The sequence below is a fragment of the Plecotus auritus genome, assembly GCF_963455305.1.
Source record: "Plecotus auritus genome assembly, chromosome: 5".
NCBI lineage: Eukaryota > Metazoa > Chordata > Mammalia > Chiroptera > Vespertilionidae > Plecotus > Plecotus auritus.
Window position 1 is genome coordinate 83,535,251 of NC_137776.1, and position 27,951 is coordinate 83,563,201.

At 43.1% G+C, this 27,951-nt stretch overlaps 1 protein-coding gene across 2 annotated transcripts in view; it reads left to right on the plus strand.

The window, feature by feature from the left end:
- Positions 1–27,951, plus strand: part of NCKAP5 (NCK associated protein 5) — a gene marked incomplete at its 3' end in the record, with an annotated part of 888,017 nt that overhangs the window by 540,928 nt on the left and 319,138 nt on the right. For both annotated transcript variants that reach the window (XM_080669006.1, XM_080669007.1), the window contains exon 5: positions 3,920–4,007. In XM_080669006.1, the coding sequence (XP_080525132.1) occupies positions 3,920–4,007 (88 nt within the window). The remainder of the gene's footprint in view (positions 1–3,919; positions 4,008–27,951) is intronic.

A 27,951-nucleotide genomic window follows, 5' to 3' on the forward strand; every position in this document is an offset into this window, starting at 1 on the left:
TCACAGCAACTACTTTCCCAGTATTTAGGGGAAGGAAAAATTTAGACTCAAATTGGAAAATAACAACAAAAAATAACAACTGGAAGACATTATTTAAGGTTAGTGTTTAACGATAAATTGTACCAATCAACAACTTAAACAAATTAAAAAAACCCTCTGCACGCCTGACCAAGAAATGAATAGACTGATTTTTAGTCACATTTGGGAAACAGATGGTAGAATTATTCTGTGTGCAGACTGGTGATGCAAACCATATACCTCAGCTATCAAAATATCAAAATGAAGTAAAATGTCATTGGCATTCAGATGACAATGGATGATGTTTCACAGACTTTGATTTTCTGGAAAATAAATAGAGAACTTAACTAAATGAGAATTTAAAAAAAGAAAGAAAGAATGTGTCAGCAGGGAATAAATAATGGTATCGTCTCATCAGGCTCTAAATATTTTCTCTGTGACCAGATTCATAGAGGTTATGAAAAGATGAGACAACTCAATTTGCTTCCAAGTATTGGGATCAGTCCCTGTGGTCTGTGCCAAGCTGAGGCTTAGAAATGTAATTGGCTTTAATTGTAATTAATTTAATTAATCACAGTCATACTGTGAGTCTAGGCTGCTTGAGATTCTATTTCAACAACTTTCTGTTCACCTCCACATTTTCCTTTTTTTTTCTTTTTTAAATACAAAGCCAAGAAATAGTGAGGAAAGATGAATAGATGTGGTTTTTTCTTTCTTTTTGATCCAGCCATTTGTGCATAGAACATTTAATTATACAGAAGAGATAATTCAGCAAGATCTGCATGGTCACAGAATTGTATTTTAACTTATATTTTAAAAAGGCAAGATTTTCATTTTAACTGAGTTCTACCTGTTGGGCCACCTTTGTGCCAAATGTCTATAAATGAATGAGATAAGGATTGAAAGAAGAAGAAACTTTAGCCTCTGTGCTAAGGTGGGGAGGAGGCAGACTAATACTGAGAAAACCAGAGGTTAGTCCCTGGTATGTGGTACAGGAACTGAGTGATATCGGGCGAGTCATCACTGTTATCATTACTTTTCTTCTTTATGATAGCGTTAGCATACTTCCAGGGAAATGCACTGCCATTCAAGAGATTGTTTCTGTTTATATACAATGACATGGAGTATTATAAATGGGCTCTGATCAGGTTTATTTCAGAACTTGTGACATTTCCCACTTATTTTTTTCCACATAAACTTCATTTTTCTCTTCCACCCAATATTAAGTTCTCCTCAGGTCAGAAGCAATATTGTTGCCTTCAGCATCCAATAAGTGTTCACCAAGATAACTCCTGATCAGGAGTTAAGACTCTTCTTTATTTAACATCATTTTCCTGCAGGCCCTGGCCAAGTGGGTAGCTCAGTTGGTTATAGGGTTGCCCCGATACGCCAAAGTTGTGGGTTCGGTCCCCAATCAGGGGACATACAAGAATCAACCAATGAATGCATGAATGAGCAGAACAATAATTCAATGTTATTCTCTCCCTCCCTCCCTTCCTCTCTCTAAAATTAATAAATAAATAAAAGTAAATAAAATTATTCCCCTACATTTAAATAAGGCCTTGAAAGAGGCTGCTCTTTTTACAGTCAGAAAAAATGATTTAACCCAAACTCCCCTATTAACTAACAATGATCCTGTAAGTAAGCCATTTAACCTTTCTGTTGCCTTAGCTTTCTCATCTACCGCATAGATATAATGATATTTTTAAAGCACATTATAATGATGAATAATGAGTTCTTTGACAAGTTAAAAGTACTATTTAACTTTGAGTTACTATTATTAATAATATAAGATTTGTGAAAATGTAGGAAACAGATTTTGCTTTCCTAGGCAGATGTGCGGAGAGATAGATGGTTTGTGTAAATGTGTGGTCACACTTCATTCTCTGAGTGCTCACGATCAGTATCCATGTCTTATTGAAATCCCACCTGATCCTGGTGCTACCCTGTGAAGGAAGAACTTCCCCAGTTATAGTCCAGGCTTGGACTGGACCAGTTCACCTGCACTCTCCTCACTCTGCTGCTCAGTAGTTATATGACTTATTAGAAAGTTTGACATTTTGAACTACATTGCCTTGCTACTGTAATGGCCATACCACGCCAGGGAATTTGTGGGCTCCCTAGAGCCCTTAATTTGCAATCCTAGAAGCCCTGCTCAAGAGAGAGAAGCTGAGTCAGCCTGCTCTCTGTCTTAAGCAAGTATCTGAGTCACCAAGCCACAGCTTCTGGATGAGACTGGAAGAGACAGCCAACTTGGGTTCTGGGCAGGAGAGCACAGGTTCATGCATAGTTCAGGTGTCCTGCTCTCAGAGTTCTGTCCCCAGATCCTCATGGATGGGCCCCAAGGACAAGTTCATTCAAACACAGTTTGAGTACACATAGTGAATGCCTTACGAAGAGTAAGTACTTAATATTTTCAAAATCCTATATAATAAAAGCATAATATACTAAGTGTCTGGTCGGCTGTTCAACCAATCAAAGCATAATATGCTAATGATATGCTAAGGCCACTCAACCACTCGCTATGACGTGCACTGACCACCAGGGGAAGATGCTCCGACTGGTAGGTGAGCTTGCTGCTGGGATCCGGCTGATCGGGACTGAGCAAGATGGGCCGGACACACCCTGGAGCCCTCCCGTGGTCCCTCCCCAGTTGGCCAACCTCCCACATCCCTCCCCAGCCCCAATTGTACACTGGTGGGGTCTCTTGGTCTGGCCTGCACCCTCTCACAATCTGGGACCCCTGGGGGATGTCAGAGAGCCAGTTTTGGCCTGATCCTGCAGGCCAGGCCAAGAGACCCCACTGGTGCACAAATTTGTGCACCGGGCCTCTAGTAAGTTAATAAAGGATTCATGTAATAATGTATATCAAATACTACATTATTCATAATTCTGGGAGGCACATAAGAAACTATGACATGGTTATATACCAAATATTTTAATTTACTTCAAAAGACAATACAAGCATATATGAAATATTTGAACATTTAAAGTGGGGAGTTAAGTAATAGCATACTGATTTAAAGTATAGGGCTACCAGAATTCAAAGACATGGGGGACCAGTGGCACAGTCTCTCAGGAAGTGAAACTGGAGATGGATTTTCAAAGATGGATGGGATTTGAGAAGACAAAAGGGTATGCGCATTTCAAGCATGACACAATGTCTAGAAATGGGAATAGATGTGTTTGTTTCTTTTGGGCGATGCAGGGGTAGGGGTGAGCATTGGATGTGGGTATTTAAAACGAAATAGGTTATAACATAAAATTTATATCATAATATAACATAAAATTTATATCATATTATAACTATTAAAAAACTCACACATGTGTACTAAGATGTATGTGTAAAGATATTGTTCAAAATAGTAAAAATTTTGCAGTAATTTAAATTCTGTCAGGGGAATGGTTAAATAATTAAACATAGTAGGAAGTAGATGAGAAGAATATAGTAGGTCTCTGTGTGCTGACACAGAAAGCCCACCACGGAAAGACACAATAGTATATTAAAGATGAAAATGCATTTATGTAATATTTGTCAACTTTGAAAATTGATTTTAAAAAATCAAAGTGGTATTTTAGGAAGATGAATGTGGTAGCATTGTGTCAAGTTAAAAGGGAACGATTGAAAGTGAAAGGGTATTGGGGGATGTTTGCTTGAGTACAGACACAGGAGGCCAGAGACAGGGGCCTGAATGGTGAAAAGAAAGACCACAGAGACCTTCTGAAGAGTGACTTTGAAGGACTTCATGGCAGATTCTTGATAGAGGGGATGAAGGCAAGAGAAAGGAGATTTTTCAGGTTTCAGCTTAGGAAATATACACTGAAGATTGATTTCTACTAAGGGGAGTAGACTGGTGCTAATAGGAAACCTTTAAAGAATTTCTGTATCTTTTTTTCTCAGGATGGAAGAAACAGTACGAAATCTATTGCAGAGTCAAGGACCTCTGGAGCAGAAAAAAGAAGACACTGTTAATATAATGGTCTATCAGGTACACCATGGTTCTAACACTCGAATGGGTACTGATTTTCTCATATTTCTCTAGCTCTGTCCTTCCTAATTCAGAGTGATATAAATAAGTATGGGCCAGACCCTGGTGCTGGGATCCATATGGTTACCTCTGTTTGAGGAATCATGTGCACATTTATTTAACTCATTCCTTTTTTTGAATTCCTACTGTGAAACAGATTATAGATTTGGTTGTAGGAAGATGAAAAAGTAAGTTTGCCGTGAAACCAAGAGACATATAAAAATATCGAAGTACTCTGTGGCCAGGGCTATGAGAGTGGTAGCTCCCACACTCCCTGGGAACACAGGGCAGGGGTGACTTACCCTGTCTGGAAGCTAAGGAATACTTCCCAGAGAGCTATGCCACTTTTGGTGGGCTTGGAATAGAGAACAAGAGGAAGGACACTGGGGACAGCGGGAAAGCCTAGCTAAGGTGCAGTGGTGTGTATTTGCATTACGGGCACATGGAGAATGGGAAGCTCAAGGTCATTAAATAATGGTCTGGGAGAGGAAAGGTTGACTGTGAGACTGAGGGTGCACGGGAGAGCTGGATGAGGCTATGCCAGGGGTGGGCAAACTTTTTGACTCGAGGGCCACAATGGGTTCTTAAACTGGACCGGAGGGCCGGAACAAAAGCATGGATGGAGTGTTTGTGTGAACTAATATAAATTCAAAGTAAAGGAGCGGAGGGGAGAGCAAGAGAACCCTCTGCTCTTTCGGCTCCGCAGGCCGGATAGAACAGCCGAACGGGCCGGATCCGGCCCGTGGGCTGTAGTTTGCCCACGGCTGGGCTATGCTCATATGCTGGGCACATGGGTGTGGCCTTGTCCCCCGTCAGTGTGGAATCTAAAGAGGTCCACAGAGAGTAGGAGGTCAATGCAGTAACAGGTTGTCATCATCCAGGGCCCCTCAATCCCGGGCTCTTTAACACCAGCAAGGTGGCCAGGCTGGAGGGCAGAACACCTGGCCTGAGAATGACCCCGTTGGCCACACAGGTAGAGAAGGCTCTGACAGGGGGGAAGAGAAATAACAGCAGAAAGAGCACAGGTACTCTTTATAGATAAACTAGAGGCCTGGTGCACGAAATTCGTGCACTCGGGTTGGGGGGATCCCTCAGCCAGGCCTGTGCCCTCTCGCAGTCTGGGAGCCCTTGGGGGATGTCCAACTGATGGCTTAGGCCTGCTTTCCACGGGGAGTGGGCCTAAGCTGGCAGTTGGACATCCTTAGCAGGGAGAGGCTCCTGCCACCACTGCTGCACTCACTAGCCATGAGCCCGGCTTCTGGCTGAGCGGTGCTCCCCCTGTGAGAGCGCACTGACCACCAGCATCAGGGGGCATCTCCTATGTTGAGCATCTGCCCCCTGGTGGTCAGTGCACGTCATAGTGACCGGTTGTTCCGCCGTTCAGTCGATTTGCATATTAGCCTTTTATTATATAGAAGACTTCTGTTGTAAAATCACTTAAAATGACAAATAGAGACCTAATATTCATTGCACAACTGTGTATAGAGAGCTAAAGAGACTAAGGCAGGCAAGGAAGTGGGCTGAAATTTGAGGTAATTCCCATCGCAGTGCTCCGTGTCTGCTGGCTAAGGAAGTGGGTTTGAGAGGTAAGCATAGGAACCCAGCAGATAACCTTACACTGGCTTCCCTGAACTTATGGGTTCGGGGCTCTGCAACCTAACTTGTCATGAGAAAGATTGGGAGGACTCTGATCATAAAAGCCACAGTAGCATACAGAGCTAAGAATTCCAGGCAGAGTTGGCTTTAAGAACTCTTTGTCCTCAAGAGTTGACTCTGAAGACATGTGCAGGACTCCTTTAGGATGATGGACAATGAATACTGTGCAAGGAGTTGATTTAAGCTGCCTCAGAGGAGATTAAAGTGAGTGCCATGAGGACAATTAAAAATCACTAAAATCCACTTCTTGCAGAAGTACTCTTTGTGAGGGGTGTCTTTACATAGAATGACGGTCCGCTTTTCCTGATGTGTGGTCACCTAAAGTTAGGATAAGGATTTCAGTCCTCCCAGCCCTGAGTCTTTCCGAGGTGTTGCATCTGCTGTGGTAGAAAATTGAGGTATAAATAAAAGGGGGGTGGTGAAAAGGGCTTGATTCTGCAGTAAGGGGTTCAGTGTAGCTTAAAAGAACCTGAACCATAATCCTGCTCCCCACCCTAACCCTACCCCTACCCCCCCACCCCCCATCCCCCCACCCTGCATGCCAAGCCCAAGTTAGAACCAAGAACTCACATCCCGCTGTGCTTTTCCCAAATGCCTCCTTGCTGTGCATCCAGGTACCTTCTTTCTATAGATCGTTCTTTTATCTTTCCACCGCGTACTAGACATTAAACATCGTTATTGGAATTTAATTTTTAAAACTGGAAGCTACTTAGAATACAGAGGCACTTTAAAAAATGTGTTTTAAAACTATTTCCTCTCTATGACCCAGTCCATTAGGTTTGGGAACTCAGTGCCTCCCTCTAGAGGGGAGGCAGTAAATCACTTGAATTGATAAGATATGGATGCGATTTTTCAGTCATTGCTGTAGCTGGCCTCAGGCTCCTTATGTGGAAAATAGGAGACAGTCATGGGTTCCATGGCCCATAGGGTCTTTTACACATTCAACAGATTTACTAAGCTTGGAGTATGTACTGGGTACAGCCTGTACTCTGGGGATTCAAGCAATGAGAAGGGGGAGAGAAATCCTGCCGGGCAGCACTGAGGCCAGGGTCTTTGGCATCTCCCTAACTCAGGTCTCCTAAGTGTGGCTAATAGCAGCGCAATAGGTCTGTACAAGCCGGGCCTGCTGCCACCAATGGAGCAGGAAGTTGACACCTTCCTGAAGTTAAATTCTTGGTTCGAATATGAGCTGGGAGATTTATTGCTTCATAGTGTGGGGTGTTATGAGCACACCTGACTCAGACTTTCCAACAGCAAGATTTCTCTGACTGTGGCCCATGCAAGGCTTAGGCCCATGGGAAAGCGAGAGTTGGTTTCATTTTCCACTATGGAAGTTATATATAGAGAGAGATTAAATGGTGGGGCCCAAGCTACCCTCTGATTACTACCTAACTTGGGACCTAAACATAAGCCTTTCCACTTTCTATCTAGAGCACTCTACATTCATTCATTCATGTACCTACTCCTTTATTCATTCAAATAACAACTGTTCACTTACTTTTTTACATAAGTGTAGTAGTTTCCCATTGATGCTGCAGCAAACTTAGTGAGTTAAAACCGCACGCATTTCTATTCTCTTATAATTCTGAAGGCCAGAAGTCTGAAGTCAAGGTGCTGGCATTTTTTCTGCAGCTTCAGGGAAGACCATTCCTCGCCTTTTCCAGATTCCAGCATCCCAGGGCCTGTGCTCCTTCCCTCTGTCTTCAAAGTGCAGGACTCCAAGCTCTGGTTGCATTGTCCTATCTATTTTTTTTCTGAGTTTGACCCTCTCCCCTCCTTCTAGAAGGACCCTGTGATTACATTAGACCCACCTAGAAAATCCAGGAAATTCTCATTTGCAAAGTCCCTTTTGCCCTATAAGGTAGCATTCACAGGTCTCTGGGATTGGGAGGCAGACACTGGGGGGGCGGGCATTATTCTGTTCATGGCACTAAGTGACACATTCATCTAGCAGGCTGGCGGTACCTAGCAGCCAGCAAGCTAAGTGCTGGCGTACCAGCTTCCTGCCTGACAGGCCTTTCCTGGTGGGCTCAGTTGATAGGATGCTGGACAGTGGGGAGGAAAGGCAAGTAATCAAATACTTGCAACCATGTGATGGGAGTCAGAATAGCAGCTTGCACAGGATTCTGGGAGCAGGAGGGACAATCCACCAAACCCACTGCACTGTTGTCCCTGGAGACCCTGCCATCTGCCTCACACTTATTTTTTAATAATCCATCCATACCTAGCACCAAGGACAGTCTCATTTCATCAGGGGAAATAAAACACCTCAAAAGATTGTGTGTTGGAGGAGCCTGAATCACTAGAAACGTCGTCAAGTTCCCTTCTGCTTTTTTCTTTCTCCAGGTTATTCTCTGTAGGCGGTGTGTTATATATTCTTGTCACCCAGGTCACCATCTTATTTAGTCAGGTAAGTTAGGAAACATGTTAGGAAAAAAAATCATATTTTTTTTAGACGTGAAAGGGGCCAATTAAACACACATGAAATGGAGTGACTGGTGGGATCATTCCGCCAGCTTCCTCTGTGGCAATATTTAAACACAGGCAGCCTGGCTGAGTTACCACAAACCCTAACACTGACGATGGGTTGCCCCCTATAGTCCTCTTGTGTCTGTAGCTACCCTCTGTGCTGCTCTGCTATAGCAGATACACTTCCTTTTGTCTCCCTTCTTCTCTGTGGAACATGAAATGAACCCACATTGGCTAATTCATTTAGAAAGAAAGAAGTGAATGGGCAAGTGGAAACACTAACAGCTTCTGCCACTCACAGGACCTCAGAGGGTCACCTGGACTCCCTGGGTCCCTCGGTTTTCATATTTGTAAAAGATTAGGTTTTGGACTAGATTAGGGATCACAAACACAAATGCCCACAGTTGCCAAATAAAAGTGGGTCAGGTAGCCCTAGCTGGTTTGGCTCAGTGGATAGAGCGTGGGCCTACGGACTGAAGGGCCCCGGGTTTGATTCCAGTCAAGGGCACATGCCCAGTTGTGGGCTGATCCCCAGTGTGAGGTGTGCAGGAGTCAGCCGATCAATGATTCTCTCTCATCATTGATGTTTCTATCTCTCTCTCCCTCAATTGCTAAAAAAACGTGGGCCAGGTCTGAGGAAAAGCAAGTGTTCTCTTGGGGTTTGCCTTCTATTTTTCTACTGTCGATAAGAAAACAGGTACAGAGAGAGGTTTTTTATTTGTTTTTGTTTTTAATGAAATACAAAATTCTTGCTTATGAAGTAGCATCCCATACCGGGTTTAATGCCAAAGGACAGTAGGGAGTGGTGGAAACTGCGCCAAACTGGGGAGCCACTGTCAGGCCTGCAGGCAGCAGCCCCAGCCCAGCTGCAGCAGTCAGATGCCCCGAAATGCGGACAGACGGCCACATGGTTCAAAAGAAGATGAAGTTCAGTTTGATGGGCAGTTTCTCAGTTTGTAAATAAGGCTTATTTTTTTATGCATGGACTAAACAATGTGTTACCAGTGGTTGGCAAACTGTGGCTCGCGAGCCACATGCAGCTCTTTGGCCCCTTGAGTGTGGCTCTTCCACAAAATACCATGGCCTGGGCGAGTTCATTTTGAAGAAGTGGCATTAGAAGAAGTTTAAGTTTAAAAAATTTGGCTCTCAAAAGAAATTTCAATCGTTGTACTGTTGATATTTGGCTCTTTTGACTAATGAGTTTGCTGACCACTAACAGATGAAGAGCAACCCTCAGAAGAGAAACACGATTTCTAAGGTTTCTTCTTGCTCATAGAACTCTGGGATTTCGATGCTTCTTTGCAATCCCATGAGGCCTTGCTACATGAGTGTGAAACAGAGTGCATCTGCCTGGAGTGCTGTGCCCACCACGAGCCAGCATCGCTGAGCACCTCCATGTACAGTAGCACTTTACAAGTGTGAGCGCTTGTCTTGTGACAAGAGCCCTTGGAACTACGATTAGTATGTTCCTCATTTTACAGAAGAGGCGACTGAGGCACAGAGAGCTTAAATTGCTTGCCCAAAGTGACCCATTTCCACTTGAGCTCCTTTGCACCCTTTTAGCTGGCTTGATAGGTTGCCATAAAAACCGAGCTCACTTTATCAGGAGCTGCAGTGAGTCGCTGCCCCAGGAGAGAACAGGGAGGTAGGTAAGTGCTCAGCAGTTTGCAGTGGTGTCCAAGTTTGCCTCTCTACCTCTTTATTTTATCCCTGCTTGGTGGAGAGCCCTGAGCTGTGTGCTCCCTGAGCCCAGCTCCATTCTTTTTAATGATAGTCTCTGCTCAGTTATTGACACCATGGCCTGCATTTAAAGCAATGTAATATTTGACCCAAGTTATTTCCATTTGAAGTGATCTAATTGAAAAGCAAAATGACTTTTTCCTGAAATAATCCCTTAAAAGTATTCTCAGATGTGATTAAGTAGTTGATACTTGTGGAAAGGGAACCTTTCTAGTTATCTTAAAATTTGTCAATCAGCAAATATTTATCCAGTTCCCTTTAAGTATACAAAAGTGTGTGACATAGCCTGGTACCTTCCCTGAAGCCCAAGGCCTGCCTGGCAGAGATGCTGCTTCCTTCACAAATGATAATTCTTACCAGGGGCAGGACACGTTTGACTTCAAACTCTACCACCTTCTTCCCCAGCAATGACTTAAGCATCCTTTAAGCAAACTAAAAGCTTGAAATGCACTAGAAAGAAAAGTTAGGGTTGAAAAGTTATATTAAACAATCAATTACAAAAGATACCTAAGAAAGTAGCAAAATATCTCTTAAATAGCAAAATATCCCTAAAATATTTAAAGTGTGAGTTTCCCCAGCTTCTAACATAGTAGCATTTTTTTCATGAACACATGTAAATGCAAGGCAGACTGAAGTTTCGGGATTGAGGCCTTCAGGAGCTGCGAGGCCCCTGATTCTATTCCTGGTTGGTACCAGAACCGCCTGGGGGAATCCTGACACATTCCACTGTCTGGGGACCTCCTTGAAGCTCCTGACTTAAGAGTGATCTGTTTAGTTTTGTCATTTCCAAGTCTGATGAATCATCTTCATCCCCTGTATTGACAGCTGGCAGGCACTTTAGTACCTATTCATTAACCAGCAATGGCCCCTCGTTGTGCAGAGAAGAAAATGGAGCTGAAGTTCACAGCCCAGTGCTCAGTCCAGGGCAGAACTGCATATGCACCTCTACAGCGTCTGAGTGATTCTTACACACAGTACATAGCTCAGTAAGTGACCTTGCGGTTAGTTAGCCAAGAGGAGCAAACTCTTTAGAAACTGGACTGTAACTTACCCACGTTACTCAGAAAAGTGCTTCTGTTTTGTTTTCTTTTTATACCTAAACAAAATAAGGTAAGCAAATGCAAATACGTGGCTGTGGGTCAGCAGTCAGGACCGCCAGTGAATGCACACAGCTGGAAAAATGATCTCAAATTCTACTGTCTGCTGAGAGAGGAGCTAAGTCTTTGCACAGGCATTTATAAAATTATAATATACAAGAGGATATGCAAGTTTATTGAGTGCTTTTATTTATGTCTGTGGCCTGTGATCTCAAGAAGTCTCAAGTGCCTTTGGTTCTGCTTTAAGAAAGTTGGCCTTTTACCTCGCTGACCCAGCTGAATAAAGTGGTGTCACCATCCTTCCCCTCAGCCCCCCAAAAGAAAGAGATTTGGCCTTTTCTTTGAATTGCTGTGAACTTTGAATACTGCTGAGGGGGTAATGGTAATAAAGGGAGTATTTTTATTGGATGTTAAGTTTTAAAGGGCGAAAGTGTTCCTTGAGGAAGCAATTTTCTTCCTTCCTCTTTGTGTTCTTCTTTTGGTTTTGTTTAAAGCAACATCCTCTATTCAAATACGTTTAGGTAAAGAAGACAATATCTGATGAGATTCAACATCTCCAAAAACATTGTCCTACCTAAAACATTTCTCTTCCCTTTGAAATCATTCTGTAAGATGAATTAATAATTGTACAACCTAGAGAAAGAGTTCTTTAGAATTCCAGAAGTTTCTAAAACAGCCTCGTGTGGGAGCACCCGCTTGTTATCACACCTGGACAAGGGGAACACTCACCTCTAATTCCAAGGTCATATTCAATACTTGGGAAGGAATGGAGATGTTTTAAATCCTATCAGTAAGAGTTTAGTTACTTACTTACTTAATGGGGATTTAGAACCCTTGGTTTAATGGGTTTTGACTCTATTTTCTCTTTCTCAATTTCTGCCTAAATTCTCTGCTCAGACATGAATACTTCTCTTGTTAGATGCTTTGACCCTGGACTGAACTCTTACCAAGTAAAAGCAGAAAAGAGTATCCTTGTTAAAACAAATGTAACCTCTGAATAAAATGGTGCCCTGGAAAAGCACCTCTTCAGACAGTTGAGCTGGGGTTTGCCCATGAACACGAACCACACTCCTCAGCTCCGCTCGCAGTGGGCCAGACCCTATCTGGGATATTCAGATAGTGCCTCAGGTCAGGAGGTTCTGTGGATAGACTCCAACCCAGGTTGCTTGTTAGTAAGCGCGTGGCTTGGGCAAATACTTGGGGTACTTAAGATCATTAACCAGGCATATCAGCTATTTCTTCCTTGTAGGAAACAAATACATTTGAACAGAGCAAAATCACAATGATATCAGTCCTTGAACTTTGATCCTATTTTCTTAACTGACCTCAGGCTAGAAAACTATGATTTTCTTCCTTTTAGGACTTGGCTTATCAGTGCTTTATGAAATGGAGATAAAATAGTCCTTGGGGGAAAATGAACAATTTTTCTGAGATCTCTCCTATACAGTAACCTTTCAGCTATATCATCCTTATTGATTTTGTCTGCATGGTGAGCCCAGCATGACGATGAAGAGGAATCGCCACGTGTGGGTGCAAGAAAAATGGTCCGGCCTGGCATCTGCTGTCTGCATTCAAGCCATGGCAGACTTCAGGTGTTTACTGGCCTGACCGGCCTACCTGAGGAGACCAAACCAGGCTTTTGCAGGCTTACAGCTGGTCCCTGAGTCTTGTACAGCAAATTCAGACTTGGGAAAGTGGCCCTGTGCAAGAAGGGACCTTCTCCAGGGAACAAATGGGAACAAACGTAGACAAGGGCTCAGACTCTGCTCAGGTCCTCAACCTACCTGCGCGCCAACCCAGAACACTTCACAGAATCCCCAGAGCCGAGACTGTGCCCTGGCATGTTTAAAAATGTCCCCTGGGGAGTGTAATATGTCATTAGGACTGAGGGTCAGTCAAAACTATGCTCCTGAAGAGCTTCTCTAGCCAGCTCAGATCTGTGGGGAAAGTGCAGCAGAAGATTCTTAAAGAGGGTTGACTCACAGAGTGTAGGCGAATGGACGTGGATGGAAACTCAATGACTTTTCCATCTCACAAGTACTTTCGCTGTTGCTAGAAGGGCAGTTATCTAACCTCAGGTCATCTAAGGCTGTCCAGCTGTGCCAGTGACCAAGGTGGAGGATTTGCCCCCAGGCAATGGGCTCTGTAAACTCCTCTGGCTCTCAAAGGGCGAAAGTAGTTAAGAAGTTCATTGAACACATGTTGTTCCCTCCACCCCATGGTGGTCTGTCAGCCACACATTCAAATACAAATGTAAGCAGTTTCTGTATTCTCTTTTCTCCTGTGTAAGAGTTCATGTAGGTTAGTGATGGGAAGAAGCAACCTGAGGAAAGGAACATCGTAGACCATTAAAAAGAATACTATGACTCACTGTGGAGAGACCACACATGCTGGATGGTGGTTGGAGAATGTGTGAAGGGGAAAGTAAGAAGTTCAGGGTCAGACAGCCCTGGAAGTAGATCCCAGTTTTCTCTCTCAATTCCTTTTGTCACCTTGGGCACATGAATCAGTTTGAATCTCTCATCTCTCTTCTCCATAGAGGGTATAAGAAGGCTAACTGGAAGGGCTGCTGTCTTCCAAGGGCTTCAGCAGACCTGATTTCATCTAACAATAGAGGCAGTGTATAATGTGCACAGCACATGTTAAACAGTCAATGAACAGCAGCTAGTATGTATTATTATTACACATCTAGCCCTATCTATCTACTCAACTATTTTCTCTTCACACAAATTCTTCCTCTTACCCTGCCCCACTCTATCCCACCCTAACAGCTAGCACCATGGAAACTGCTAAAAATATAAACGTCTCAGAATTAGAATGACAAAACTATGAGAAATGTAGACATGTCAGGAGTGCTAACCCCAGGGTCAGCTCCCAGACAGGACTGCCTTTTGGGCGGTATCCTCTCCCACTGCACAATCTTGGCATCCCCAGACCCTATCTGCCAATATTTTCTCATTCAGATATATTTCTTCAAAATTCCACCTATTAAATGCAGCATTCCATGTAAGAAATGAATAGCGGGGAATATAAATACAACAGTTCCTGAAGAACATTTCGTTCGGCTTTTTTTGTTATTGTTGTTAAAACATTGATGAGGAAAAAAAAATCAATTCCCAGCTGGGGCCTCTATGTGGAGTTCCCATGTTCTTCCACATCTGCCTGGGTTTTCCCTGGGGACTCGGTTTCCTCCCACATCCTCAAACTGTGCACCTGAGGAGAATGGATGTGTCAACATTGTCCCTGTCTGAGTGTGGGTGTGTGAGTGGCCCTGGGATGGAAGGGTGTCCCGTCCAGAGGGAGTCCCTCCTTGTGCCTGAGCTGCCTGGAGAGGCTCTGCTGCCTGCGACCATGAACTGGAATGACTGGGTTGGAAAATAATTCTCTTACTCTTTTTATTAATGTTGCTTAAATGTATATAGAGCTCATGTCTATCTCAATGTTTAATATTAGAAGTGTTTGAGGTATTCATTTAGAAGTTTATTGATGTTTTTGTGACCAGAAATATGCTATAGGAACTTAACCATTGTTTATATCAATTTGCCTATGGTAAAGTTGGTTTTATTATCTGTCGTTTCACTTAAAAGTCACAGTTTCCAAAAACCTACTCTTAAGGGAAGGTCATTCATATGTTAGTGTGAGCTGCAAACTCATCTCTGAAAACTGGAATTTAGGATGTGGGATGTGGAGGGGAAGGAGACAAGAAAATAATGTTCCTCAGGTTATTGGGGAGCTTATAATCCTCTGTGCTGATGAAATAAGTCTGGGTGAGACTTTACCTTGAAGAAGGGTACCAGGGAAGAGGTGTCAAGAAGTAGCATGTGGATAGAGAAGTGAAGAGAAAGCCAGCAAATATGATGGACAGATTACAGCCATCATTCCTATGGTTTGCCCAGTGCTATGTGCATCCAAAAGGCGAGAAAAACCTCTGTTTCTCCTTCTCCTACCCTCACACTCCCAGGACCCAGACCACGGGCTGGGACCAGCATAGTAATTGTTGAAGGCTTGATATGCTAGCTCGTGCCATTTCCTGCACGCCTTCTGTGGATGCACCATATGGCAAAGTGACATTGCAGAGGCCCTTTTGCAAGCCCATTGAACTGGGGTCCTGTAATGGCTTATTTTCTGCCCTCATCTGTTTAAATGAACAAGCAAAGATTGATGGTCATTCATGATGATCCATTGTTTTGTAAATATACCAAAGTATATGTTTGCCACTCCACCCCCTCCAATAAAGTTGGCTTCTACACTAAGTTAATAAATCAGCATGGTAACTTCATTTCTCCCCATTAAAGCTAAGCCTATAGCTTAGTCTGAATTAGGAAGCCGCTACTGTAATTATGTGATGATCTGAAAACAATCCCACTGCAAGCGTTCTCTTCTGTTTCATTTACTACGTGACTTGTAAATATATCCTTAAGATACAAATTAGGCTGCATGTCTCTAGAGTCATTATATTTAATTTTTTTCTAATCCTTCTATTACTGTATTTTTCTTCTCTTTGGCTATTTATTTCCTTTTTTTTTCTCCTGAGCATTGCATAATCACCATTGGAGAATTGGTAGTGAAAATTGCCGCAAGAAAAATTAATATGTGTTTTACAGTTTACACTTTCACATCATCTCATTTGGTCCCTACATTAACCTTTCCCAATAGGAAGGGCAGGAAGGGCAGCTTCGCTTTGCAGGTGGAGAAGCTGTTTCCCAGTAGCAGCTGACTTTATGAGCATCGTGCAGTGTCAGGTCATAGTGGGCTTGGCCTTTTGATTCCAAGTCCCGCAGTCTTGCAGGGGGTGCATGCATTATTCCATTCTATACCAGTGGTTCTCCAATCTGGCCAAGCCTTGGAATCATCTGGAGATGATAAGTGATGTCCTGGTTCCACCCAGGATTCTGATGACATGGTCTGGGGTGTGGCCTGGTCATGAGGATTTAAAAAATCTCCACAGGTCAAGTTTAATGTGCAGCCTTGTTCGAGGTCCACCGCACCACAAGGTTTTAGAGCAGGGGTGGGCAAACTTTTTGACTCGAGGGCCACAATGGGTTCTTAAACTGGACCGGAGGGCCGGAACAAAAACATGGATGGAGTGTTTGTGTGAACTAATATAAATTCAAAGTAAAGGAGCAGAGGGGAGAGCAAGAGAACCCTCCGCTCTTTCGGCTCCGCGGGCCGGATAGAACAGCCGAACGGCCGGATCCGGCCCGCGGGCCGTAGTTTGCCCACGGCTGTTTTAGAGTGACCTGCATTTCTTTTCTTGCTCAGCCTTCTAAAGCTCCCTGCAGTCAGGGTCTTGGATTCATTGACCTATCACCAGCATTTCTCCCAGAGTAGCCAACCTGGTACCTTGTTTAGAAGACACATTGAACTTCAGTTGAGTTAGTCCTTGAAAGACAGTAAAATTCACATAAATGGAAAGGTCCTTTAATTCTATGAATTCTCTGATGAGAGACCACCAAGGAGTAGGGGTATTCCACTGAGGTACAGCAAAGGATTATGGGTACTCAGGTGAGAGAAGTCAGAGGGTTATGGAAAACTTAAAGAGCTTAAGTTTCCTGAGTGAGTCTCTCACAAGCTGTGAAATGTTGGTGAATTTGCTTTACCCTCAGGGCCTGGGGACCTCACTCCCAGCCATTTTCAGCCCATGGGTTAATAGTGAGCACATTGCTGAGGTGGCTCTTATGGGTCAGCCGGAAAGACTTTTGGGGGAACATGTGGACGTGGGAAAGGTCAGTGAGTCACACAGGAACATGTTGGAGCAGAGGGGCCCAGCTGGTAGGAAGGTGTGGCTGCAAGTGAAACAATTTCAGTTGCATAAATAGGAGGGAACCATGGGCACAAAGGAAATAAGACACCATTCTCAGTTTACCCTAATAAGTGTTGCCTGTTAACTGTGCTTGAGGCCCATTTTCCTTTTTAAAAATTAGAACAATTAGCAAGTTTTAGAAACTTACCAAACTCATTCTTTGTCCTTGCATCATGAAAACCAGGCCCTCGGAAGACTGTATGAACGTGGCAGAGAGGAAGTGGGCAGCCGTGTGCCACAGCTGGTTCTCAGGGTGAACTCCCGATCTGGCCATGACTACTGTTACACAATGAGCATCCTGCTCAGTTTTCATGGGGACTGAGCTCAGTTGACTTTGCCCGGAACTACCCCAGACCCGGGTGAGAGAGCCTTTCACTGGGCACTGTGTCTGGCTCTCCCACCCAGGTCTGGGGTAGTTCCGGGCAAAGTCAGCTGAGCTCAGTCCCCGTGAAAACTGAGCAGGATCCTCACTGCATAACGGTAGTCATGGCCAGAGTGCAGCAGGGCTAGTGTTTAGTGAGAGGGAGACTATAAAGTGATCATCTGGTATCTTGAACTTTAGGGCTACTTGGAAGGGTCAGACAATCTCAGTTTATTAGGGTGGCCAAGAGCATAGGCCATGTTACCAGATGCTCATTGTCATGTTGCTGGGTGTGAGGCAGCCAGCCCCTGTTTCCTGTGGTTTTCTGAGTAAAGATTTATAGTGACACATGAATGTCAGTCACTATGTCGAGATGAGCAAGTCCTAGATGCTCAGAAGGAGAAAAGTTACTTCCAATATCAGCCGCCTCATGTTGCAGGTGAGGAAACAATGTCACAGGAAACCAAGGGGCTTTGCCAAGGCTGCACTGACCATGAGTGGCAGACCTGGAAGGAGAAACGAGTTCAGTGGCTGGTTTTATGTTTCCCCTATTCCTGTGGCTGCAGAGTTGCTTAGTACTAAGATGGCTATTGGAGGGATATAGACGACTGTTGGTTGGAGTAAGTTGGAAGAACTCTGGGAGAGACTGTTGTCTCAGGTATCACAACTTGCCCAGTTCATTATTCTTTAAATGCACAGAGGTTTTGCATGAAGAAATGGTTACTCAAGTTTTTGATACATACATATATATATATATATATATATATCTCCTGACTTCTCTGATGATCATTAGAACCATGCTTATTTTTGATTTCTCTGAATTGCCTTCCCTCCCTTGCCCAGTGAACCACCGGCAGGGCTGCAGTTGTCTGCAGAGTGCTCCTTGCCTCTCTGCTCCCACTGTGGCTATGAGTAGTTTGTCAAATGTACATCCCACTAGTGACAAAGAATCACCTAAAGTGATAGCTTCCCACCGCTTCCAGGGGATAAGGATAAAAATAATAGTTTTAATGTCAAAAAGCACACCAGGACAGTATTGCTGGTGAAATGTCTCCAGTAAAAATCTCAAACAATGGAACCCTGCTCCGTGCACTGAATTGTGTCTGACTAGAGAGAGAAGGCATTATGTAAATTGTACTAGGAAAAAAGGTCATATTCTTGCTTTAGCTCTAAGTTCCGTTTAAGTGCACATAGGTGAAGCTTTCCTCTGTTCTGACATGCACCCCCAAGAGAATTAACGAGATAATCCATCCCTGACTTTCCAAGTACAACGAATGTACCTCATTAGAGCTCTGCTTTTAGGTAACCCCAGAGGTGGGAGTTGGGAGGAATGGAACACCTTGATTAGGAGGGGGTCTGTCAGTCTCCAGAAATCTCCAGGGCATTTTAGGAGAGACAACTTTATGGCTTCAAAGGTCATGCGTCCCTGTGAGAGATGCATGTGGTGGGATGGTGGTTAAAGGAGAAGCATGCAAAATCTCATGTTCTAGGTAGGAGTGGAAGTCAGTTTAATGCTGCATTTGTCTTTCATGCAAATATCCTAATAATCCATGGCATTATGTTTATCTACTGAAATACTTGCTTAAAAATGGCTTTCTGTTAAAAGTGCTTAAGAATACATAGTTCAGGGTTAAGCTTACTTACTGTGTCATTGGAGGTAAAGGAAGATAATATCATCTCTCATTCAGCATTACCATATTCCGCAACATTGGACATTTGCTGAGCACCTTCTGCTTGTGCAGGGTGTGGTGAAGAGGATATGACATAGAAGCATTACTCTTGTCCCTGAGGGTCTTACGTTGGAACTGAGGCCTGGGGAACTGCACACAATGTCTGTTTACTGAATTCGGCATGACTAGTACTTCTCCATATGAACTAATGATTATTATTATTATTATTATTATTATTGCATTTGTATTGGGACACTTAAATAACTATCTTAGCAGAGGCAATTTTCAGCTAATTCAATTCAGTTTAACAAACTCAGAATATACATAAATATAGATATTTCTTTACCAGAAATTGTGTGTATTCACACACACGCACACACTATTGATAGTAGTCTATAGTATAGTATCTGACATCTGACTGTATAATAGTACTGACCCATATTTTCTGAAAAAAATTGCAAACATTGGTCATCTGACAATGTATATTTATGAAGATGGTGAAATAGAAAATATTAAATAGCTTAAATTTACTTTAAATTAAAATTTGTCCAGGAATCTCAGACATATGCCTATTGTGGGTGTATGAAAAGACATGAGTCCAGGTAGCTCAGTTTGTTGAAGTGTTGTTCCAATATGTCAAAATTGCAGGTTTGATCCCAAGTCAGGCACAAATAAGAATCAACCAATGAATGTATGAATAAGTGAAGCAACAAAATGATCTCTCTCTCTCTCTCTCTCTCTCTCTCTCCTTCTCTATCCCTCTTCCTCTCCCTCACCCTCTCCCTCTCCTCCTCTTTCTCTCAAATCAATCAATAATTTTTTTTAAAGGCAACAGTAAATATACCCACCCACCTACCACTAACTAGTCAATGACTGAATTATTGGTTCATTTGGGATGGCCACCCTCAGTCTATGAGCCTTCCCTCTGGGGGCTCTCTGGCTTCCTTGACCAATGAATTGTTTCAGAAAATGGGACAGGGGAGAAGCGAGAAGGAAAGAGAGAGAGAATTTGAATGCAAATTTTGACATTAATTTATGAGTTATTTTTAATGACTTCAAGTGTTTAAGTGTAACCACTAACCACTGAAATTTTTCATCTACATGACTTTCTTATTGTTTTTAGTTTATTTCTGCTCATGTTACATTTAGACAGCCATCCATGGGCTACAAGGACATCATTTCTATTGCTAATCTTAAATGTCCAGGCACTTGGAGCATGCCTTGGTGGAAAATTACAGCTCACTTTTTCACACCGTTCTATTCCACAGTGGAGTTTTCCTTTGTATAAAGTGCCTTTTGAATTGAACTTTTGGTAAGGAAATAAATGTTGCTGATAGATGGAACAGGCAATAAAAGCATCATCTGAAAATTTATTAATGTAACTTTACAGAGATGTTCAATATGGACAATAGGCTGCGATGCCAAGGAGTGTTTTGAGTGAAGAATAATAGGAAGTAGATGTGAATTGATATGCGAATGGTCGTGACTTCATATTAGAGACATAAAGAAAACACTTTGTTCTCTTATCCATCATACACATTTAATCTTGGGGATTTTACTGTGTGCTTAGTTCACTTTGTAAGTCAAATCCAGGGATGAAAAAGAAGAGTTTTATATGTTTGCCTGACAGTAGTAATCTTAAACTGTGAACAAATTGGGATGTTCTTTTAAAATCCTGTGATTTATCTGACGCTATTTTCCCCCTTAAAATTTAGTATGCTAGTGCTGAACAAAGGCTGCTAGTGATCCCTGGGAATGTTTTTATGGCATTTTTCGAAGTGCTATCTAAAGTGACAATATATTCTGTGCACCCTCCCTGGCACCAGAAAACAAATGGTAAATAAATCACAGAAGCTGACGCCACCAGGGCTCACTGTCAGCCACACGCCGGCCTCTGCATTTCCATTCAGCTTGTAATGTGTGTGTGTGTGTGTGTGTGTGTGTGTGTGTGTGTGTATTTTGAACTAATTGAATCATCATTTACTATGAAGTGGTAGTGCTTGGAAAACCTAATCTGCTGACAGTCATCTGAGGCCAGAGGTGACATCTCCGATAAGATCACCCACTCCCTGGAGGTGGCCCGGGAGCCCAGGAGCTGTCAGCAGCACTGCTCACAGCTGAATGAAGATCACAGATCCTTGATAGAACCTCCACTAAGGGCATCTGTGTTTGGGAAAATTGAAAGAAGTGACTGAGCTTGTGGAAAGAGCGTGACATTGGAAATCAGAACTGAATTCGAATTTTGGCCTCTGCCACTTCCTGTTGATGGGTCACTTAACTAATCAGAGCCTGTTTTCTCTTTCTTTTTATTAAAGTATAGTAGATATATGATATATGAGTTTCAGGTGCACAACATAGTTATTTGGCATTAATATACTTTATGATGTGGTCATCAAGGAAGTCTAGTAACCATGTGTCACTGTGCAAAGTTATTACGATATTATCGACAATATTCCCTGTGCTGTACATTACATCCCGTGACTCATGTGTTCTATAACTGAACAAAGCCATTGTCTTGTCTCTAAAGGGAGTCTTGATATTTGTCCTCTTTGCTGTGGCTGTAAATGTATAAGTGATCTGTATGAGGTGGTTTGGTTTAACTCCATGGTATTATACAAATATTAGGTGGCATTTCTTATTTTTTGTCTTTTGAGAAGAACTTAACATTTCCTGCTGCCACCAGCCCAATTTCTGCCTTATGTGATCATTACTAAATCATAGCTTTGTATATTTTTACTATAAATTACTAGATGGATTTAACAAATGAATAAATAGTCAAAATGAAACCTGTGTACTAACTTCTGTGATTGACTAGCTTTCTGAAGGTGGATGTCTCTTCATATTGCTATGATTTCATTTTGCTGTCTTTGAATCAGACAACTACATGTTCCTGAGGTTTTTTTTATTTGTTTATTTGTTTCTTTTTTGTCTTTTACTGAGCAGTGGTAAGAGGAACGGGCAGTCCCATTAGAAATGAATGAATGAGCTTGACTGGAGCATAGCTGTCAAGCTCATTCATTGGGCTTGATCGCCCACAACTGCCCTCCCCTGCCAGCCATCTTGTGGTGGCCATCTTTGACCACACGGGGGCGACCATCTTATGTGTTGGAGTGATGGTCAATTTGCATATTACCTCTTTATTATATAGGATTAGGTATGCGTTCTAGGCAGGTCTAACTTTCCTGCCACTCTGTATTAAATCCTGGAACTTCAGCAGTATTTTAAATACTTTTTTACAGATGATCAAAATTGTATAAGTTTGAGTTAGTCTCTTTCTATGGGTTTTCTTCTCGAAGAAATCGAAGAAGGTGGAGGTCAGGTGGCTTGAATAAAATCACACAGCTGGTTAGTGGCAGAGCTAGAACTGGAATGTAGATTTCTTATTTCTACTTGTTCTAACAATTGATGAAAAGGGGTTTGTGTTCCCACCTGGACAAGAATAGTTCACAGTGAGATGGAACTTCAGAGACTTCAACAAACAGATGCCATGACTCTCCCATTATCCTATCAAGTGAAATGCCAAGGTCTGTCCCAAGGTGACATGCGGTCTTTCCCTTCTGCGCTGACTTGGGAATCTTCAATTTTTCTTACACTACTGTGCTCAGACCTAGTGCCATCCCCGAGGCCACCACATTGAGGTCCAGGCAACCACACACACACCCAGGGGGGCTGAGCATGGGGCAGGGGAAAGGGGGAGGGGCAGGAATCTTTAAACTTTTTTATTACCTTTCTTATTGAAACTGTGAGCCCATTGTGACAACCAATTGCCACATTCTACCTCATTTAGGACACTGCTGGGCAGATTTCTCCTATCTTATCTAATAAAGAGGGAATATGCTAATTGACTGCCCTGCCCTCAAAGATGGTGGCACCCACAGCCAGTAAGGAGGGAATATGCTAATTGACTGTCCCACCCTCAAAGATCACAGTGCCCACAGCCAATAAGGAGGGAATATGCTAATTGACTACCATGCCCTCAAAGATGGCAGCACCCACAGCCACAAGATGGTGGAGCCCAGTCCCCTTAGGCCCGCTGGGGCAGCAGGCACGTGGCAAGGCCAGACCCGCCCCTAGGCGGGCGCAGCCGCTCCACACACCTGCCTCCAGAGTCCCCCAGTTTCCTCAGCTCCCCAGCCGCCCAGGGCCGAGCCTCAGATGGGAGCTGCCTAGCTGCCCAGGGCCAGCCCGAGGTGCAGACAAGCCTTAGATGGCAGCTGCCCAGGGCCAGCCTGAGGCACAGGCAGGCCTCAGATGGTGGCTGCCCAGCCTCCCAGGGCTGCCCAAGGCTCAGTTAACCAGGGCCGGCGGAAGCTTGCACTGCTGGCAGTGGCAGCAGCAGAGGTGTGATGGGGCGTCACCTTCCCCTGATCTCTGGGTCACCTCCCGCCCCTGAGGGTTCCCAGACTGTGAGAAGGGGCAGGCTGGGCTGAGGGACACCCCCCCTCCAGTGCATGACTTATCATGCACCGGGCTTCTAGTTTTTTATAAAAACATAAAGGATAAGCAAGCATTGTTTTTAAATTAGGAAGGCTTTCCAAGCAGGAAAACTGGTTTCCTCCAATTTTGCACACACAGAACCTATCTCTTGGAACCGCAGCAACTTTTGCAGTAGAAGCCATTCAGAGTAGCTACAAACTGTGAGTGCCATCAGCTTCCCTGAAATGCACAGCCATACATGGTGGGCATTGGGCCTTCAGAACTCAGAGATTGTCCAGGGATCTCTCATCACACCAACATAAACTAGCTTCTGTTGTGCATATCAACAGTCAGCGTCTATTACTGAAGCAGTGCTTAGCAAGCTCTGGGTGGTATGCCCCAGCTTGCTTGACTTACAACTAGAGTCCCAGTGTACTATGAATAGCCACCCCTTTTACTCTCCAGTGATTTGAATTAATAATGATCTGTTCATTTACTTATTTAGTATAAAAATTAGATCAAAGGTATAACCTCAAAAACTTGCCTAAAGTGAAAGTGACTCATGTTCTGTGTTGGCACATCTTTGTCCAGAGGCTCTTAAACTTCCACATGGCTTAGAGTTACCCGGGGTTCTCTGAAACTAGAGAGTCCAGGCTCCAGGCTTAGATACTGTGATTTGCTAGGGCCACAGTTGGCCAAGGTATTCCAGTTTTAAGCAAGCAACACAGCTCCCCTCTCTTCACTCTGTGGACTTTGATGCCAGGGGTTGTGGGCCCACTCTCAGAACAACAGTGACCTAAGGAAACATTAGTTTATTTGTCATTCTGGAGGAACTGCATACTAAAGACTCAAAATTACAAGATGATTTGCAAACTATGACGTCTCATTCTGTGAGCTTGTCATCGTTCAGTCAACTCCTGCTTAGACTATTGTAGTAGCATCTTATTTTTCACACATCTCTGTTAACTTCCCTTCAATTTGTCCTCCAGACTGCACCAGAGCGCTATTTCAGACCCCAAGTCCTACAGTCACCACACACACACACACACACACACACACACACACACACACACACTTGAAAACGGTCAATGGCTTCCCATTGCCCATAGGGCCAAGGCAAAATTCCTCTACTTGTGGGCTAGCCCCATCAGCCCACCCAGCCTCATTTCCCTCCCCAGCTACACAGAGCTGGCTCCAGGTTCTCAGTATGTCAAAGGCCACTTCCATGTGAGCAGTGTGCAAAGCTCGCTGCCTATGGCAGGCTGGAGTCCTAGGAAATGGACACCCCAGAAGTTGCCATTGACTCAGGGATTGGTGCATAAGCGCCCAGCTTCCTCAGCCCTGGGGCGGGGTGATTCTGAGGTCTGTGTTTTGCCCCTTTCCCCTGAGTTTCCCATGGGTTTAGCTCTGGTTACTTACTAGTGTGCCCTTCAGTGGCTCCCTCCCTTCCCTGATTTGCTTCCCCACTGGTATTCTCTGCATCTCTCAAGTCGACTACATACACTCCAGTCCTTGTTCTGTAAGAATCCATGCCAGACACTAACCAATGATTTAGAAATACAAACTGGGAGATTAAGCTTCAAAGTGATATGCTACAGGGAAACACATTTGAAAGAGCTTAATTTCCTCTCCATGCCCTTCATCCTCTGCCTTCTCTGCTTTGCAGATCTCCTCTTCACACATCCCCACCTTTGCTGTCTTCTCCAGTGGCCCCTCTTCTCTTAGTTCTTCAAACAACTCAGTTTTCTATAACTTGAAAAAGGTTTCCACTTGACTCTGTAGTACCCATGAGCCACAGTTCTTTATATTTCATTTCCTGCCCTCCCAAAATTTCAAATAAATATCTTAAAAATTGCCTCTGTTTTCTCTCTTTTCACTTTTTGCTTAGCCACTGACAATTCATGTGGCATCATCACACGTTAGATAAACAGCTCTCAAGTCCCCACTAGCAGCCTTCTTATTACAGAATGTGGAGGTCCCTTTTCTCCTCTCTCCTCATCTCCATTACCATTGAGAGTATCCACAGCATTTTCTTCCTGAAAACTGTCTTGAGCAATTGAATTCTTAGAACTTTAGCACTTAAAGGGACAATGAGTCCAGCCCTTGCATTTTACATCGCGGTAAAATTGAAGGCTAAAAAGCTCCAATGATTTGCCCAGCAAAGTGCAAACTGGAAAAGGGGGGCTTTGAGTCCAGGGCTTCTGACCTACCAATCCAGAATGAAAACTGCTTTTGGTAAGTTCTTATCTAAAACTTTCCAAGTTTTTCTAATGTTTACCCTTCCAAATAAAGGCCTCCCAGCTCCTTCCCCCCACAGCTCACACTCCACTGCAGTGGTCAGGATGATGTTTCTGAAATTTAACTCAGAACCTATCACTCCCCCACTTGCCTCCAGTTTCTCTTTATTGTACTTAGAATAAAACCCAAACCTCTTTCTACACCTTGCAAGACACTCCATGGTCCAGCTCCCTTGCTGGTCACATTTTCTACTTTTTAGTCACTGTAAGTCCATCACACAGACTTCGCAGCTGGCCAGCAAGGTAAATCTATAGCCCTGCCACTGGGAGTTTGCCTTGCGGTTGCTTCTCTTTGGGATGCTCTTCCCCCAGACCATGTCATGACTGCTTCTTTCTCATCAGTTGGTCTCAGCTCAGATTGCCACCTCCTCAGATGCCTTACACTGAAGTCCCATATCCAATATTGTCCTAAACATACCACTGCCCATCACATCATGATGCTTGATGTTCCTTATAGCACTCACTACTAGCTACAGTGATGTAACTTACTTATTTAATTTGGGGGTTGCCACCATTTAAATACATGTTCACGGAACTTGACCACATCTCCAGCATCTAGAACAGTGAATGGCCAAAAGTTGTCCATAAACATTTATAGCATGAACAAAGGAATGAATAAATCATGTTGGAATTTTTCTTTCTCATATCTCATATCTCTCTTTTATTCTTTAATCCTATTCCTCAACTACTATCTCAGTATTATTTTCTGTACTATAATCTAACTGGTTTCCTCATAAACCAATAAGGACAAAACTTACTCCTGACTGGGAGCCTTTGTTTCAGTTTTCTTTCTCTTTTTTTTTAATTCTTTATTGTTGAAAGTACTACATATGTCCTCTTTCCCCCCTCATTGTCCTTTCCCAGCCTGCTCCTGCCCCCTAGCTTCAGCCTTCCCCTCTACTTCCCAGTGTCTATATCCACTGGTTATGCTTATTTGTGTACAAATTCTTTGGTTGACCTCTTATCCTTCCCCCTCCCACTTCTCCTCTCCTGCATTCCCTCTGAGGTTTGACAGTCTGTTTGGTGATTCTGTGTTTCTGGCTCTATTTTTGTTCATCAGTTTATGTTGTTCATTATATTCCACAAATGAGTAAGATCAGATCATGTGATATTTATCTTTATCTGACCAGCTTATTTCGCTTAGCATAATGATTTCCAGGTCCATCCATGCTGTTGCAAATGGTAAGAATTCTTTTTTTTATTTTTTACACCAGTGTAGTATTCCATTGTGTAGATGTACCGGTTTTTTAATCCACTTATCTGCTGATGGACACTTAGACTGTTTTCAAATCTTAGCAATTGTAAATTGTTCTGCTATGAACACAAGGATTGTTCTGTATATGTTCCTTCTGATTGGTGTTTCTGACTTTTGGGGATATATTCCTAGAAGTGGGATTACTGGGTCAAATGGGAGTTCCATTTTTAATTTTTTGAGGAAACTCCATAATGTTTCCCACAGAGGCTGTACCAGTCTGCATTCCCACTAGCAGTGCATGAGGGTTCCTTTTACTCCACATCCTCACCAGCACTTGTCGTTTGTTGATGATAGCCATTCTGACAGGTGTGAGATGGTACCTCATTGTCATTTTGATTTGCATCTCTCAGATGATTAGTGACTTTGAGCATGTTTTCATATGTCTCGTGGCCTTCTGTATGTCCACTTCTAAAAAGTATCTGTATATGTCCTTTGTCCATTTTTTTGATTGGATTATTTATTTTCCTTTTGTTAATTTGGAGATTAAACTCTTTTCAGATGATACATTGGTAAATATGTTTTCCCATTCAGTGGCCTTTCTTGTTTTGTTGATGGTTTCTTTTGCTGTGCAGAAGCTTTTTATTTTGATGTAGTCCCATTTGTTTATTTTCTCCTTCGTTTCCATTGTCCAAGGAGATGTGTCAGTAAAAATATTGCTATGAGCTTTATCTGATATTTTGCCGCCTATGGATTCTTCAAGATCTTAATGGTTTCCGTCTTATGTTCAAGTCTTTTATCCATTTTGAGTTTTTTGTTTGTTTGTTTGTTTGTTTGTTTGTTTGTATTTGTGTAAGTTGGTGGTCAGGTTTCATTTTTTTATAAGTATCTGTCCAATTTTCCCAACAACATTTATTTAAGAGATTGTCTTGACTTTATTGTATGCTCTTGCCTCCTTTGTCAAATATTAATTGAGCATAGTGGTTTGGGTCAATTTTGGGGTTTTCTGTTCTGTTCCATTGGTCTATATGTCTGTTCTTGCGCAAGTACCCTGCTGTTTTGAGAACATTGGGCTCTGTAGTATAGCTTGATATCTGGTATTGTGATCCCTCCAACTGTGTTCTTTTTTTCTCAGAATTGCTGCAGCTATTAAGGGTCTTTTTAAATTCAATATTAATATTTGGAGAGTTTGTTCTAGGTCTGT